The sequence below is a fragment of the Ochotona princeps genome, chromosome 10 (genome assembly GCF_030435755.1).
Source record: "Ochotona princeps isolate mOchPri1 chromosome 10, mOchPri1.hap1, whole genome shotgun sequence".
Taxonomy (NCBI): Eukaryota; Metazoa; Chordata; class Mammalia; order Lagomorpha; family Ochotonidae; genus Ochotona; species Ochotona princeps.
In genome coordinates, this window is record NC_080841.1 from 462,281 (window position 1) to 474,414 (window position 12,134).

Sequence of the window (12,134 nt, forward strand, 5' to 3'; positions counted from 1 at the left end):
ACACAGGTGTCCACCGTGTTACTCAGTGTCCACCATCTCCCTCAGGTGTCCACCCATGTCATGGCAGCCTTCACGCAGGCAGAGCCTGGGGACCAAGCCCCAGCTGCCCTCCTGGGAGCCCCTGTTGTAGCAGGCTTTGTGCAGGAAGAAGGCCTGCTGCCCAACAAAGCCCCAAGGCCAATAGGTGCCCAGGAAAGAGCCAGCCTGGTGTGGTGCTGGGCCCCAACTTTGTCTGCCCAAGGCAGCTCTTGCCTTGTGTCCCCCGTGTGAACACAGAACCCCTGAAACAGATGCTCCCCATGGCTCACCGATGTGTCCATGGGTGAGGTCAGGAGCCCGTGGCTGCTGGAGGGTCAAGGTGAGGCTAGGACCCTAAGCCCTCGCCGTGCTGTGCCCTGGTGAGTCCCTTTGATCCCCACTTTGGTGTTGCAATCACCACAGCCACCAGGGCAGGGAGATGATTCCAGTGTTTGCTGACAGGTGTGGGAACGGTGGCTTCAAGGTCCTTGTGTCACCCAGCGAGCAGTGCCCAGCCAGCAGAGTCGGGGCAGGGCTGTGGGAGCCAGCCAGTCCCACTCACCATTCAGCGACATGCAGGGCTTTGTGTGACTTTGGAATCAGGTGCATTTACTCGACACTTAGTGACATCCCAGCTGGAGCAGGTGATGGGAAGCAGGTATGGGTATGAGGGAGCATGGCACCAGTCTGCCCATGGCTCACGAGTTCTTCAGTTGTTTGGGAAGGCCTGTCTAGGAAGAGGGCATGGCAAGTTCAGGAGCAGAGGTCAGGGGGCTCAGGAGCCCTCCGTGGGTTGGAGCCACTGTCTGTCCTCCATTGCACCCAGCACATTGGAGATCAGTGTGCTAGGTGGGCTGGGAAGTCACTGTGGGGCAGCACGGGGCTGGGCTGGCCGGGTGTGGAGCTGGCAGTGGGCCTCTGGGTCCCGGCAAAAGCAGGACGTAGTTAGGACCATGGACCCCCTGAGTATGCTGTGCAGCTTTGTCCGCTTCTGGAGATGACTTCAGAGAGCAAACCTTGGGGCCTGGCCAAGAACTGAGGGCAGGCTGTGTGCACACCAGTGAGGCGGCCGAGCCTTGGGTGAGCGCAACGTGGGTGCCATGGGTGTGACCCAGCTCTACATGTAGGCGTGGCTGCAGGAGTCACTGAGGCCTGGGTACTCGGTGTGGCCCTCGACAGCAATCTGCAGACACGCTCACCTGACCCTTCCCGGGCAGCAGGACCAGGGCCAGGGACCTGCAGGGGTGACCACGCCGGGCGCAGAGCCTGGCAGCACTCTCAGACCATACAGGGATGGGGGCTCAGCAGACTCCAGCATGGTTTCTTGGGGTGCAGTTAACTTACATTTTATCCTTTTAAATTTTTATTAGAAAGACAAGGAGAGACAGAGAGCTCTTCTATCCACTGGTCCGCTCCCTGAGTGGCTGCACCAGCTAAAGCTGGGCCAGCTAAGAACTTGGTCTTCTCTGTGAGCTCCAGGGGCACAAGCATTTGGGTCACCTCCCACTGCTTTCCCCGGCGCAGGGGCAGGAAGCAGGATCCGAACAGGAACAGCCGGGACTTGACCGACTGCTGAACCCGTTGGGCCAGCACGTCAGCCCCAAGGCGAGAGGTTTCCACAGTGTCTTTAGTCCCATCGGGATCAGGCCCAAACACGCTGGGTGTGACAGCATCAGCCAAGAATCCTGTGGTGTTCTCGTGGGCTGTGAAATGTAGAAGCAGCAGGTGAGCCTAGCTCCAGGCTCTGAATCACACAGTCCTGTTAGTGTGCTGTGGCCAGGCCCACGCCAGAGGGCTAGAGTGCAAAGTCAGGCAGTGCGGCCCGTGCAGCTGCACGGCTGATCCTGCCCGGGCAGTACAGGCCTCTTCACATGACCAGTCACAGCACCTGCACAGACAGCCAGCCCCTGCGTGAGACAGGACCTCCTTGGCCATGCTCACAGCAAGTCCATGCTAGCCCCTGCCTTCCTTAACCCCCTTGAGCCACCAGGCAGGTCCAGAGCTGTGCCCAGGACCAACTTGTGTTAATCCACGCTGCCTGGATACATGCACTGACCCCTGGCTGACCCCATACTAATTCACTGCAACTTGGTACCATCCACTTGTGCCCAAGGAGCAAACTACAGCATGCAGGAGCTGACAGCTTTTCAAACCATACCATTTCTAAGGGTAACTGAGCCCAGAGCTGACCTCCACTAGGGCTTGAACCTGTAAAGGATGGGCTGGCCCACAGCTAGACAGGGATCATGATGAGCATCAGATGGAGAGGGAGGAGGACAGTGAGGGCCACGTGGGGACGTGGTGTGAGGGAGGAGGACAGTGAGGGCCACGTGGGGACGTGGTGTGAGGGAGGAGGACAGTGAGGGCCACGTGGGGACATGGTGTGAGGGCCACGTGGGGACGTGGTGTGAGGGAGGACGGTGAGGGCCACATGGGGACGTGGTGTGAGGGAGGAGGATAGTGAGAGCCACGTGGGGACGTGGTGTGAGGGAGGAGGATAGTGAGGGCCACGTGGGGACGTGGTGTGAGGGAGGAGGACAATGAGGGCCACGTGGGGACGTGGTGTGAGGGAGGAGGACAGTGAGGGCCACGTGGGGACGTGGTGTGAGGGAGGAGGATAGTGAGGGCCAAGTGGGGACGTGGTGTGAGGGCCACGTGGGGACGTGGTGTGAGGGAGGAGGACAGTGAGAGCCACGTGGGGACGTGGTGTGAGGGAGGAGGACAGTGAGGGCCACGTGGGGACGTGGTGTGAGGGAGGAGGACAGTGAGAGCCACGTGGGGACATGGTGTGAGGGAGGAGGACGGTGAGGGCCACATGGGGACGTGGTGTGAGGGAGGAGGACAGTGAGGGCCACGTGGGGATGTGGTGTGAGGGAGGAGGACAGTGAGGGCCACATGGGGACGTGGTGTGAGGGAGGAGGACAGTGAGACTCATGCCTCCTCTGTGGTCTTAGGGTGCGGGCCCTCCCACCGTGTCTACTCCCCCAGGTGTCTGGCCTTCTCTCTTGCTTGAACTTGTTAGTTCATGATGGGTGTGGTGCTGTAGCACGCCCTTCTTTACCACATTCTTGAACGGAGACCAGACACCACGGGAAGCTGCCCTTCCCATGGCTTTTAGCTTGGGGTTCCTGAGCCAGGCTGGGGAGAAGCTGGGGTCAGGGGCAGCAGGAGGGCAGGCCAGCATGCCAGGCCAGCAGGGGTGAGGGCAGGGTCTTGTGTGGGCCTGCCTCTTGGCAGGAGCATGAAGAAATGCTCTGAGCAGAGCACTTATGGCACAGCTGGAGACCTGGGGCCTGCCGGTGCTGAGTGAGCACAGGGCCCTGGAGGGCAGCAGGGCCAGGGACCCCCAGCAGGGCCCTAGGCCAGCCTCATGCCATCGCCCACCACTGCCCTGCCCAGTGCTGTATGAGGGCCAGGTGGAGGCTGGGTCCCCAACAGCGTTTTGTCCCTGGAAGTAGCCTGTAAAGGGAAGGACGGGTTTTTGCAGGAGGATCAGGAAGGGGCTGGAACCCCAGGTCCTGGTGCTGGTCCTTTCATTTCCTGCCTCACAACAGGAAGTCCTCTTCCAGAGGCTGGCTGAGCAGCTGGGAGTCACGTGGACCTGGCGTCTGCCCGGGCCCCTGCTGCCAAGGGCTGGTAGCTGGCATGAGATCTGAAGCATGGCTTCCCCTGCAGGCCAGTTTTCGTCCCGAGGGTCAGGATGTGAGGGTCAGGAGCCGGGAAGAAACCTCCCAGTCCTCGCACGCACAGCAGGTCAGGTGACAAGGGCTGCAAAGGACACCAGCTGATCAGGCCAGGAGGGCAGCCCCTCGTAGATTGGAGCCCTGGGAGTTCGGCCTGCCATCCCCAAGCGCCTCCCATCCCCAAGCGCCTCCCTGCTACACCCCACCATGTCCCCCACTGAGCGGTCTCTCCTTCAGCCCCTCAAAGTGGCTGGTTTGGCGGTAACTGTTCCAGTTTGGTCCCAGCACTAACGCTGTGCCCAGGTGGACTTTTAGAAGGTTGCTTGGTATTTATTTACTTGAAGGGCAGAGAGAATCTTCTGTCTGCTGGTTTATTCCCCCGCTCCCTCCAGTGGCCACAGCAGTCAGGGCTGGGCCAGGCTGACGCCAGCAGCCAGGAGTTGCATCTGAGTCTCCCCAGAGGTGCCAAGGCCCATCACCTGAACCATCCCCACTGCCTTCCAGGGTATGCTGGAGGAAGCTGGCATGGTGAGCAGAGCCAAAACCGAAACCTGCAGCGGCATGTGGGAGAGCAGAGAGGCCCGGGGTTCCAGAGGCGAGGAGGATGGCAGAGAGCAGCAGTGCCTCGTGTCCAGCCTGGACCCCCACGCTTCGGACAGCATCTCTGGCCCCCAGAGCAGACGTCCAAGCCGCCCGTGCGGGGGTCCGCTCCCCCCAAGCCCCCAGGGGTAACTGGATCACAGGCACCTCGCGTATCCCAGTGCTCATGCCCGTAGGGATTGGTGAGGCCAACACTGCGGTGAGTGTGGCACGCCCCTGGTAGGAGCCCACCTGGCCCACGCAGTCTCTTGTCAGGGCGTGCAGGCCCCACTAGTGCCTTGCCACAGCTGCTCCAAGGAAGGGACGGCCCAGGAGGTCCACAGGGGAGCTCATTTATGGAGGCAACCATCGTCCTGGGCAGGCAGATTTGCCACGGTTTCAAAGCTGAAGAGACAACAATCTATACCCAACTGGCTCCCCCACAGCAGGTCAACACAGCAATGGCATGACACACCCAGTGAAACATTGCATCCAGAATGAGCCCTTGGCTCCTGTCCCGGCTGCCCCACCGCCCGTCCAGCTCCTGTCGGTGTCCCCAGGAAGGCAGCCATGATGGCCCACGTGCTGGGGTCCCTGTGCCAACGTGTGGCAGGAGGGAGCTCCTGGTGTGTCAGCCTGACCCAGGCCTGGCCTCTGCGGCCATCTGGGGAGGGAACCAGCAGATGAAAGATCTCTCTCTTGACTCAATAAACAAATCAATGAATACAACCTTGACACAGGGTCTACACAGCGCTGCTCCTTAGAAACAGCAGGACAGAGAGACATATCCTCCATGGCAATGGCCTTCCCAGACCCTGTGTCCGCTGGCCCTGGCCTGGCACGTCCAGCCAGAGGACCTGCTGATGGTGGACAGGGTTCCATAGCCTGGACAGGCGTTGGCAGGAGAGGCCCGGAGGTGGGGAGGGGTCCAGGATAAGTGGAGGAGGGGCCTGTGGCTGAGGTAGACACCCAGGCACTGCCCACAGGGACCTGTCTCCTTCCTTGTCAACGCTCAGCTGGGCATCAATGAGGCAGAGCGAGACAGGAAAGAGAGCAGCCTCCCACCCAGCTCATTTCCCCAGGACAAGGCTGCCGTGGGCCGCGCCAAGGACATAAACGCTGGCCCCTGTACATGGGAGCTGGCGCGCCCTGGCTGCCCAGCCTCTCACATCTGCCTCTGGGCAGAGCTGCTTGGGACCAATGGGTGGTTTTGAGGGGCACCTGTACCCGGGGCTGTCCTTTTTCCTCTATGGGCTCCATCATGCACAGCTGTTCTCCAGGGCCCTGATATGCAACTCACCTGCCCAGCACCCACCATGCGGTGCCCGGGGCAGGGGGCCGTGGGCAAGACTTTGGCAGGTGTGCGATGTAGGCTTGGTCAAGATTCTCAGTGCCTGCATCTTGGTGGCCCAGGAACTGCACAGCCTCCCCAGACCGTTCGCATTGCTGACCAAGAGGTACCACCAAAGGGACTTCCTGTTCCGTAAGCAGTGGCAGCACATCACCCTCTACGCTGCCTTCCTGCTCAGTGGCTGTGTAGACGTGGCCAGCCAGCACGTGCTGGCATGCCGCTGCGTGGCGCTGGAGCAGGGTGCCCAGGCCCTGGGCATGGCCGTGCTCCTGCCTCTGATGCTGTCCCACATGCAGGACACGGAGGGCGTGGAGCTGAGGTCTCACCTGCTGCTCACACAGGTCATGTTCTTGCTCACACTGGTGCTGACCGCAGAGCTGTGGGTCCCCAGCGAGCTGCGGCTGCGGGCGCTAAAAGCCTTCCTGTGCGCCCTCAGCGGCTCCTGGCTCATGCAGCTGGCCTTCATGCTGTATCGGCCCATGTCAGGCTACAAGTGGATGGACGATGACCACAATGACCTTGCATTCGTCACCACTGCCTTCTGCTGCCATGTGACCTGTGTGGCCATCCTGATGCTCTGGATCCATGGCTGCTGCTGGGTGTGGTACGGCTACATCTCTGCCACGGCCCGGGCAGGTCAAGTGCAGCCTCGAGGGGCCCACGGGAGCACCTGCAGCTCCTCCCAGCTGCTTCCATGAGCAGTGTGGAATCTGAGCCACAGCCACCCCAGGCCTGCCATGCTCAGGGCTGTGCACCTGCGCCCCCCACACTGCTGCCTCCAAGGCTGTTGGAATAAATGCCTGCATCTGATTGTTCCCTCACAGCCGTGTCTCCCCTGGACCCATGTGGCCTGTTCCCCATGTGCTCCCCTGAGCCCCCAGTCCACTTTCAGAAGGGATGTAGGTGAGTGATCTCAAATCCTGGAACACTGGACCCTGAGTGCCAGCTTCCCTTACCCCCGGGTAGGGCAGGGGTCAGACACCTCATGGGGACGGAGCAGAACAGGGGTCCTGAGGGCTCACCACCCTCCCACTTCCTGTCTGCTTCTGGGGGTGTCCTTTGGTTCTGGGTGGAGGTGCTGCTGCCGAGGGCTGCACCTCACACCTGGAGCTGGGGATAAGCCTCCAGGTGCAGTGCTTCCAGGGTGCTTAGATGCCAGGTTTCCTGTGTGTGTGCGCATGTGTATGCATGGGTGTACATGGTGTGTGCATCTGCACACGTGTGTGTGTACATTTCCAGCTCCTCAGCTCCTGGCTCAGTGGGGGCATCCTTGGGGTGAGAATGAAGTGAGTTTTGGGCACGGTCCAGAGTCCACACCACTGCCCAGCCCTGGAGTTCCCCTAGGCCCTACCCTTTCCCAGTTGGGTCTTGGTGTCGCATGTTTCTCACAGCCCTGCAGCCCCTGCCCGCTGTGGCCATCTGCTCCCCTGGTGCTGTGTTCACCCCACCCTCCTCTAGATGTTAACACACATTATGAGCAATTTTTAAGCCTAAAATTGATGTTCTTTTTAAAGACTTGCTTATTTTTATTGGAAAGTCAGCTATACAGAGAGGAGTAGAGACAGAGAGGAAGATCTTCCATCTGTTGATTCGCTTCCCAAGTGAAAGCAATGGCCAGAACCAAGCCAACCCAAAGTCAGAAGCCAGGAGCCTCTTCTGGCTCTCCCACGTGGGTGCAGGATCCCAAGGCTTTGGGCCATCCTCGACTGCTTTCCCAGGCCACAAGCAGGGAGCTGGATGGGAAGTGGAGCTGCCGGGATTAGAACCGGCGCCCATATAGGATCCTGGAGTGTGCAGAGCGAGGACTTTAGCCACTAGGCTACTGTGCCAGGTCCTAAAATTGGTATTTCATTTTTGCTGTTACAATCAGACTTCAAGGCGAATCTTGGCTGAAAAAGGGAAAGGAGTAGTGTGCAAATATTGAATTAAAGCCAGGGCAGGTAGGCCCACCAGGAGTGCTGAGGCCCACACGCTGCTGTTGGTGCAAATACCCACACAAGCCTTATCACCCTGGTTCGTGAAAGCAATCAGAAACATGTTTAGTGTGTGTGGGGGGGTGCAGTAGGGACTTAAATTCAAACCAAGGTTTGGCCAGGGAGCTGGGGCGACAGGAGCCCTCTGCAGTGTGGCAGCTGCAGGGAGTGCCTGAGCCAGGCCAGACCCAATGCTAGGGACTTAGGCCATGGTCACTGCCACCATGTGGTGATTGAGTCCTAGGCTTTGGGCGGCCTATTTGGCGCCAGGCTCTGCCTGCTGGCCACCCAGCAGTGAGCTCTAGTAATTGCTGCCTAGGGACATCGATGGATAAGGCCAGTGTGAGTGTAGGAGAGGGATGAATTTTGGGTGATTCCTAACAACGGGGTCAAGGAACTTTCTGGCAAGTCTGGGGACTGAGACCTGCCAGTTTGGAGGGGAGAGTCCATGAGATCTATTTGGGCCAGACTGATTTACCAGCCCACATGGGAATCCTGAGGTGGGCTGTTAGCGTAGAGCATCACTGACTGCCACACACCAGACCACATGAAAGCTATGGCTGGGAGCTTGTCTGGCAGGGCTAGGTACCAGTAGTGGACTAAGTGGTGGAACAGGGGATGGGTCACACTTGGCAGGGTCAAGACACTAATCAGCACGTGAGAGAACCAGGTCCAGGAGTAGATCCTGTGGGGGAAGTGTGGGCCCAACCCTGTGGAACTGCAAGTCCCACTGGTTAGCTTGCGAGGTAACCACCTGGAGCTCTGGAGATCCGGGGTAGTGATGGGCTGAGCTAGGTATGACCATGGAACCTGCCATCACTTATGGCTAAAGGAACTGACAACAGTCTGGGCAGATCAAGGCAGCAGTCGCTGCATGTGCATCCTGTAACAGGATGTGCAGTGGGCCACGCTGCAACTGGAAGGGGGCGGACTGGGCAGGGCCAAGCAAACCTTAACTGACAAGGAAGAACAGAAATTAGGATGGAGCACAGGTCATAGTGAGCTAGGCTCTTATACCAACTGGTCTGCATGAGTCAAGGATACAAGGCTCCGGCATCAAAGGCAAAGGCCAAGACAGGTGAGGGACTAAGCCAACTGGGTCAGAGCGACCACTGGCACACGCACAATCCCGGGATGGGAATAGGCCCGGTTGGGGAGCTGTGAGAGTACATGCTTGCTGGGTTGGGGTTCACCCTGGTGAGTGCAGGGGCTAGAGTGGGGTCTGCGTTCTGGTCTGGATATAGCTGTAATCTTCCTTGGTACAAGTGTGAACTGGGGCTGGGCACACCTAACCGGGCTAGACTCCAGCACCATCTGGTGCTCTGGAGGACCAGGGTAGATGTAGTGTTGCTGTCCTGCAGCGATGGACTTGGTGCACGGAGCCGATAATAACACGCTTGGACTACTGACTGATGATCAATAGCCAAAATTTATTAGGGGCAACAGACTTTATATGCTGAGGGTCATATAGGATTAGGGTAGAGATACTTAGTTCATCAACAGAACCATCAACTGTTTCTATGCCTTAGTTTGGAAGTCCTTTTGCCTTGTATATTACTTCCCACTCAACTGTTCTTATACAAATGATATCTCATCAGGTATACAGTTGTTCTCATGTAAAGGATATCCAATCAGTTACACACAAGACATCCATTCAGTTGTTTATCATACAAATATTGTCCCATCAACTGTAATCCTGTGCTCGCTGACTACGGTCGCTGACCTACGGTCACAATATCCTCCTACAATGTAGGACGGACTAGGCTAGGTCTCTGCCCCTACTAAGCCATGTGTGAGCAGTGTCTGGGTATGGACAAGCCTTGGCAGTGCTGAAACATCCAACAGTAAGAACCAGGATGGATTGAAGGCCAGCAAGGAAAGACCACTGTAACTGCCAGGACAGGAGGTAGACTGAGTAGGGCTGGCCCAAGTACCCACCAGTATGCGCAAGATCTGGCATTAGGAGAGGTTCTGATGGAGGAGCCTGGGAAACTCCTGTCAGGACACAGTCCCTGCAGGTGAGCGCAAAAACCACGATAGGAAGCAACCCAGACCAGGCCAGAGAAAGATACCCACCAGCATACATTTGGCATAGTTCGGGGGCAGACCAGGATGAACCAGTTCACATCACCTGCGGGAGAATCTGAGCATCAGAACAGAATGTGGGTCAGGCCAGGTTCAGTCACAACACATACCAGTGCACATTATGGAATGCCAAGGTGAGGTGAGCTGTACCAGACTGGGCCGCAGCACCCGAACAGCACACGTGAGAACCAGGGAGGGAGGGAGGGGCAAAGCTGTCAGGGGAATGTGGAGGGCTCTCCTGCTGGACAGCCGCTCCTGCTGCAGAGCGTGAGCTGGGATGGGGGCAGACCAGACCAGGCAGGGCTACAACACCTATGGGCCTCATATGAGTTAGATCAGGGAAAAGCCAGGCTGGGCTGACTGTTCCGACTGGTGCAAGCATAAATTAGAGTGGGTGAGGGTTGGCTGGGGTTTGCCGCAGCATCAGCTGGTAGAAGCTGGCACTGGGGGCTAATTCTGTCAAGTTAAACCACAGAACCACCTGGAAAGTGCATAATCCGGGAGTGGCCTAGGAGGGAAATAGTGGGCACCTTCCTGTTGGGTTACCACTCCCACTGGAGAGCATGAAAACCAGGACAGGGGCAGGGGTGGCTAGACAGAAAGGCACTGGCAAATATGTGTGTGGGCTGGATAATAGGGCAGGTTGGGTTGCACTAGGCTTCAATGCCCATTGACATGTGTAAGAGCTAAATGGGATGTGGGACCGACTGAACAAGTCTGCGGTGCATAGAGGCAAGCATGGGAACCAGGGTAGAGGGCAGGCCTGGTGGGGGTTATGGGGAGTCGCCCTGACTAGGCTGCAGCTCCCACTGGTTTGTGTGAGCGTCGAGTATGAAGTGGGCAGGATCAGGCTGGACTACAACACCCACTGGTTCGCATGGAAGACAAGGCTGGAAACAGCACTGACCCAGCAATTGCAACGACCAGCATGTGCATACGCTGATTGGGGCGACGGACGGTGCCGGACCCTGTACTGGCAAGCACACACAAGAATCAGGTCTGGGATCACCTCAGGAGAAGTTTCTTTGGGGATCCCTCCAACTGAACTGCTGATCTCAGAACCCCAACCATGAAGAGACTATGTCAGCCAGTGGATTCTGAATAGAGTTCATCGTGCTTGGAGCTGCGAGACTGGCAGCAATTCAGATGCTGAACTATCAAAACTGCTTGAGCAGGACTCTTGGAGCGTGCCCCACGTCGGGGACCTGGGATGGGTGGGAGGCTGGGTGGAGCTTTGCCCTTTGTTTCTCCCCTGACCCCAGGTACAGGGGGAAAAATGATACTAGTATGGAAACAATGGTCTTACCCACTTTCCTATAACCCTTGACCCTTTGTGCCCTAATCAACTATGTAAGATTATTAAAATAAAAAATACATTAAAAAAAATAATAAATTCAAGCCAAACATTGGGAAAGAAGCTGTTATCCTCATCACGTCCACCAGAGGGCAGCATCTCCCTCATGCCCTAGCTCTCCTTTAGGTGTGGAATCCTTGGAGAGAGAAACCGGGGGTGCATATCAGTGGCCTGTACCTGTAGGGTTTGGACAGGGACAAGCACCGACTGATAAAAGGAACAGACATGTGTGTGGCAAAAACTTCCCAGTCCCCTCACTTGACCGCTGTTTCCTTAGATGCCACGTGAGGGGCTGCGTCCCATCGCGGCAGTGTGGAACACACGCCCGCTGAGGCCTCTCTGGATGCTGGGTCACAGCGGGTCCTGCTGTCACTGCTGCTGAGGGACCACCTGCTCAGGGCAGGGCACCTCTGTTCCTGTAGAAGATGCCAGCCAAGGCCTGGGAGGTGGCTGTGGAGGCGTCTGGTGTGCCAGTGTGCACGTCAGATGGTTGGTCGTGGGAGGGTGTGGACAGCAGGAGCTCTGCCAGGGAGCATGGCAGGGGGCGTGGAGGCTCCACGCAGGGAGGCGCCGGACGCGCAGAGCAGCTGCTGTGGGGCGGGCAGCTTTGCTGAGTGGACAGCTCTAGGGCACATCCTGGGGGACAGAGGAGCCATTTTTCCCTCAGGAGGAAGTGAGCGGTCTCCCTTCATAGGTGTCTGGGACTGTTTCTGTACCTTCCTGCGAGGTCCCAGGGCCTCATATAGGGAAAGCAGACACAGGGGTTCTAGGCAATCACTTCTGGGCCCCATTTCATGGCAAGTGGTGCACATGGCTGCCCATATGAGAACTCGGGCCCAACTGGAGACGCAGCACTGCCCACTGTCACCTGCAGGTGGCGCCTCTCCACCCCTGCAGGGGGAAGGGGGCACTGTCCTCTGGGAACAGAGGGTGCCCAGTGCGCCATGGACACGGCGCCGTGCAAGCTAAGCCAGGCGACATGACCCCCCTTCCAGAGCTGGGGCGACCTCCATAGAGCGATCATGAGGAGTGAGTGCGCCACGTGGCCATCTTGACCACCAGGCCCCAGGGAAGGGTGTGGGTCGGGCAGC

General features: G+C 58.1%; 1 protein-coding gene across 2 annotated transcripts; it reads left to right on the top strand.

Annotated features, from left to right (window-relative positions):
* The first annotated feature begins 5,456 nt into the window (after positions 1–5,456).
* On the top strand, positions 5,457–6,961 carry LOC101525084 (transmembrane epididymal protein 1-like). 2 transcript variants are annotated; one of them, XM_058669702.1, is made up of 3 exons: positions 5,457–6,235; positions 6,456–6,534; positions 6,871–6,961. In XM_058669702.1, exons 1-2 carry the CDS (start codon positions 5,481–5,483, stop codon positions 6,502–6,504), a joined length of 804 nt encoding a protein of 267 aa, XP_058525685.1. In that variant the 5' UTR covers positions 5,457–5,480; the 3' UTR covers positions 6,505–6,534; positions 6,871–6,961. The 2 variants fall into 2 exon arrangements, with proteins under 2 accessions (XP_058525685.1, XP_058525684.1); XM_058669701.1 differs by lacking the exon at positions 6,871–6,961 and having other exon boundaries at positions 6,456–6,780.
* The last annotated feature ends 5,173 nt before the right edge of the window (positions 6,962–12,134 follow it).

Coding starts and splice junctions, on each gene's coding strand:
- LOC101525084 (XM_058669702.1), top strand. CDS start 5,481: ATGGGTGGTTTTGAGGGGCACCTGTACCCGGGGCTGTCCTTTTTCCTC. Junction 6,236..6,455: donor CATGGCTGCTGCTGGGTGTG/GTACGGCTACAT, acceptor GTTCCCTCACAG/CCGTGTCTCCCCTGGACCCA.